At 53.9% G+C, this 3,511-nt stretch overlaps 1 protein-coding gene across 1 annotated transcript; it reads left to right on the forward strand.

Annotated features, from left to right (window-relative positions):
- The first annotated feature begins 344 nt into the window (after positions 1-344).
- Positions 345-3,135, forward strand: LOC109753216 (uncharacterized). The gene is made up of 3 exons (XM_020312133.4): positions 345-536; positions 964-1,123; positions 1,229-3,135. Exons 2-3 carry the CDS (start codon positions 1,022-1,024, stop codon positions 2,789-2,791), a joined length of 1,665 nt encoding a protein of 554 aa, XP_020167722.1. The 5' UTR covers positions 345-536; positions 964-1,021; the 3' UTR covers positions 2,792-3,135.
- The last annotated feature ends 376 nt before the right edge of the window (positions 3,136-3,511 follow it).

Raw genomic sequence — 3,511 nt, forward strand, 5'->3', positions numbered from 1 at the left:
ACTTAATTTCACTGCGGACCTTACAATGCCAGTAGTATCTAAAATATGAAGGAACGCGTGTAGGTCGTGATAGTAGATGCTCTAAAACCCCGGAGTATAGTCGTACGCACTCGTCACGCCACGGGCGCGACGGCCACGACCGAGGAGCGGATAAACCAGCTGAGCACGATCGATCGTGGGCGCTTACGTAGGGGTGGTGGCCTCGTGGCGCGCGGAGAAGTGGGCGCTTGGACTGACCCCGCCCGCCCGCCGCATCGGCGTTTTCACCACGACCAAAGCGATTTCCTCGGGTTGCGATGGAGACGAGCCCCCTCGTTGCCCACGGCGCCTCGTCTTACCCGCTCCCCCCGTGGCGTATATGTAGCGCCCCTCGCATCTCCGTTCATTTTACTCGCTGCTCTCTTTGGCATTTAGAGTGTTGGACTCTCGGGCTGCTCCTCCTCCGGCCAATGGTGAAGCGCCCGACGAGGCTAGCAGCAGCACGCGGCGGGATCGTGCTCCCGTGATCGAGTGAGCCGCCTCATCTGCTGCTCAAGGTACGATCTCTTGTTGATTTGACGATTTCCACATTTGTTGTTACGCACAAGGTGAATCTGCCATGTTTTTGGGGGCCAATCTGCCATTTGAGAAGCCAGATTGCTTATAGATTTTTCTGTGTTCCTCGAACTGGGTACACAAAATCGATCGCTTAGTGAAGTACTTGCTGATGGCTTGAAGTATTCAGACGTGTAACCAACTGAACTTCTACACTTACTCAACCGAAGTTGTTGGCTAACTGACAGACAAAACTGAAGATGCTTTGACAGTTGTGCTAACACACAAAGTTTGTGACTAGGCTGTATAGCTTTTCATTACTAGTAACCTGCAAGAGTTGGTGTTAACTTGTTGAGTTAAGATAGGCATCTGGCATCATTTTAATCAGTATATTACGCTTGAAGCATGCTTCTTGTCCAACTCGTGCAGGAGACTACACTAGGACTGACTGAATCGACACAAGGCAACCAGTCGTACGTACGTACAGATGGCCGAGATTGACACGAGGCCCCTAGAATCTGTGCAGTCCGCCCTGAATCTCTTCGAGCAGAGAAGCGACCACAGCAGGTTCAGCAGCCCTGACAGAAACGTACGTGGTTACTCAATTCACTGCTTCGCACAATCACACAACTGCATATCTAGTTCCTTCTCAAATCCGTCGATCTTATCTGACGCGTGTTGTTTGCAAGTGCAGGGGCAGGAGATCGACGTCGTGACCAAGGAGCTGGCGACCTGCAAGCTGCAGCTGGAGGCCAAGGAGAGCGAGAACAAGCAGGCGCACATGAAACTGGAGGCCCTGCGGAAGTCCATGCAGGAGCTCTCGGAGAAGTACGACCGGGCGTGCCTGGACGCGCACCGCCGCATCACCGAGCTCGAGGCCGACAACGTCGCCATCACCACCAGGCAGTCCCAGGCGGCGGCCGAGTGCGAGGCGCTGCGCGACGAGCTTGACGTCGCGGTGGACGAGCTCGACGCCGTGAAGCGCGCCAACGCGTACGTGCTCGGGGAGGTGGAGTCCATGGAGACGCGGCGGATCCTGGAGCGGGAGAGCGCGCGGGACGGGCTGATGCGCGTGCTGGAGCTCAACGAGGCCGTGCTGGAGTCGGCCGTCGCGGCCATCAGGGCGGAGGAGGAGCGGTCCGTGTACTTCCAGGAAGTCACGCTCGAGCTGTTCAGCTCTGACAAGAACCTGAAGACCATCAGGAGGCAGAAGGAGACGATGGAGGGCATGGAGGGGGAGCTGCTGGCCAAAACGGTGGAGGTCGAGTGTCTGCGGTCTGAGCTCATACAGCTCAAGGACCTTTACGTCTCGGTGTCAGAACGGGTCATGGTTCCGGCCTCGACGGCGGTGCGCCATGCCGACGGCGATGCTGGGGCAAACCCTGCCGACACGGGTGGGTCGTGTGATGACGACCACGTCGACGTCAATGCTGGCAAGTCTGACAATGACAAGGGAAGCCAAGAACCACGAGGAGAAGTCGCTGCTGATCTTGTCAATGGCTGTCCAGAAGTTGCAGAAGCCTATTTTGACATTGAATTGCCGAGGGAGGACTGTCGAAACATTCAATCTGGTGACGGGAATATCAACGTTGCAACGTCTGCTGATGTCGTGCAAGTTCAGGCAGGACAGAGAAGGAGAGTTCGTTTCATGCCTGAAAGCCCGATGGAGGATTTCAAGAGCGTGAACTCTGAGTGTTGCAAGTTCATGGACGCCGGGATCGGCATGCGTGAGAACCTGGCAGCAAAGAGAGGCTTAGAGTCAGAGACTGCAGGTGCCGGCTTTGTCTCCGAGATCGTGAAGGTGAAGAACTCCAAAGAGGCCGATGGCGACGGCGAGTTGTACACGAAGGAGGCTGTGGACGTCGACAGGCTCGGCGACGGGTACGTGCTCGTGGCGAAGGAGCCCGACGGCGGGGCTCTCAAGGACGACAGGCTGCACGCGGCGCAGGCGGAGATCAGCGACCTGAGGTTCAGCCTGGAGGAGGCGACGAGGCGGGCCGAGCTGGCGGAGGAGGCCAAGGCGGCGCTGGAGAGGGAGCTGCGGGAGGAGATCCAGACGAAGCAGCGCACGCCGCGGCCACGCGCTCCAGGGGAGGACGGTCGCCTAAGGCGCGTGGAGAGCACCCCCGCCGCGCCTTCCTGGCGGCGGCCGACGCCGTCCCAGGCACCAGGAGGCGGGAAGAGAGGCGGCGCCAGGCCGCCTGCGTCGCCGGGCTGCCTGACCCTGGGGAAGGCGCTGAACATGAAGTACAAGTGAAGCGCGCCAGGGTTTCGAACCGTGTCAGGTGTCACAAATTTCGCCTGCGTGTAATCTCAGAACGATGGATGTGAAGCAAATGTAATGTCATCTGCTTGTGTTCGTACTTGCAATTCCCTTTATCTTGAAAAAAATGGTGTTTGAACTTGCACCTCAAATTCAAATGCTGCCAAAGAATTCACTTTTGCTACATCTTGTCACAGGTGGTTCAGTTTCTCCGTTTAAGTCGATTTCCTTTTGTTAGGCTGGTCATAGTGGGGCATAACTTATGCTAGTGTCATGCATATGACACTAGTCTAAGTTACCACTTTCATAGTGCAAAGTAACATAATACTAGTGTTATAGATGACTTCATTTATTAGCTTGTAGACTCATATTGTTTTGAAAAGCGCTATGTTACAGTAACATATTATGTTACCACTTCTCATTAACTCTTTGCCACATAAGCAAAATTTTCTTGAAGTGCTATTTTGCCACATAAGTTGGTTTCTAAGATCATCCTTCCTAAAATGTAAGGCCTGTTTGACTTTGCGTTGTATTTGATGCACGACTTTGACCATTTATCAAACTAGTATATACATTGAACATGTATAAAACGACATCATCGTAATTGTCTTGCAAAAATAGTTCTGTTTCCTATATGTTTACACTAATTTTGTGGACATACATTAAATGAAAGTCATAGTAAAATTTGTGCGGCGAAAAAAAAGTAAACCATGC

This window comes from Aegilops tauschii, chromosome 4 (assembly GCF_002575655.3).
Source record: "Aegilops tauschii subsp. strangulata cultivar AL8/78 chromosome 4, Aet v6.0, whole genome shotgun sequence".
Classification (NCBI taxonomy): Eukaryota; Viridiplantae; Streptophyta; class Magnoliopsida; order Poales; family Poaceae; genus Aegilops; species Aegilops tauschii.

Excerpts from the sequence above, each read along its gene's own strand:
- LOC109753216 (XM_020312133.4), top strand. The coding sequence starts at position 1,022 with ATGGCCGAGATTGACACGAGGCCCCTAGAATCTGTGCAGTCCGCCCTG. Across the intron at positions 1,124-1,228 it reads TCAGCAGCCCTGACAGAAAC|GGGCAGGAGATCGACGTCGT; the intron begins GTACGTGGTTAC and ends TTGCAAGTGCAG.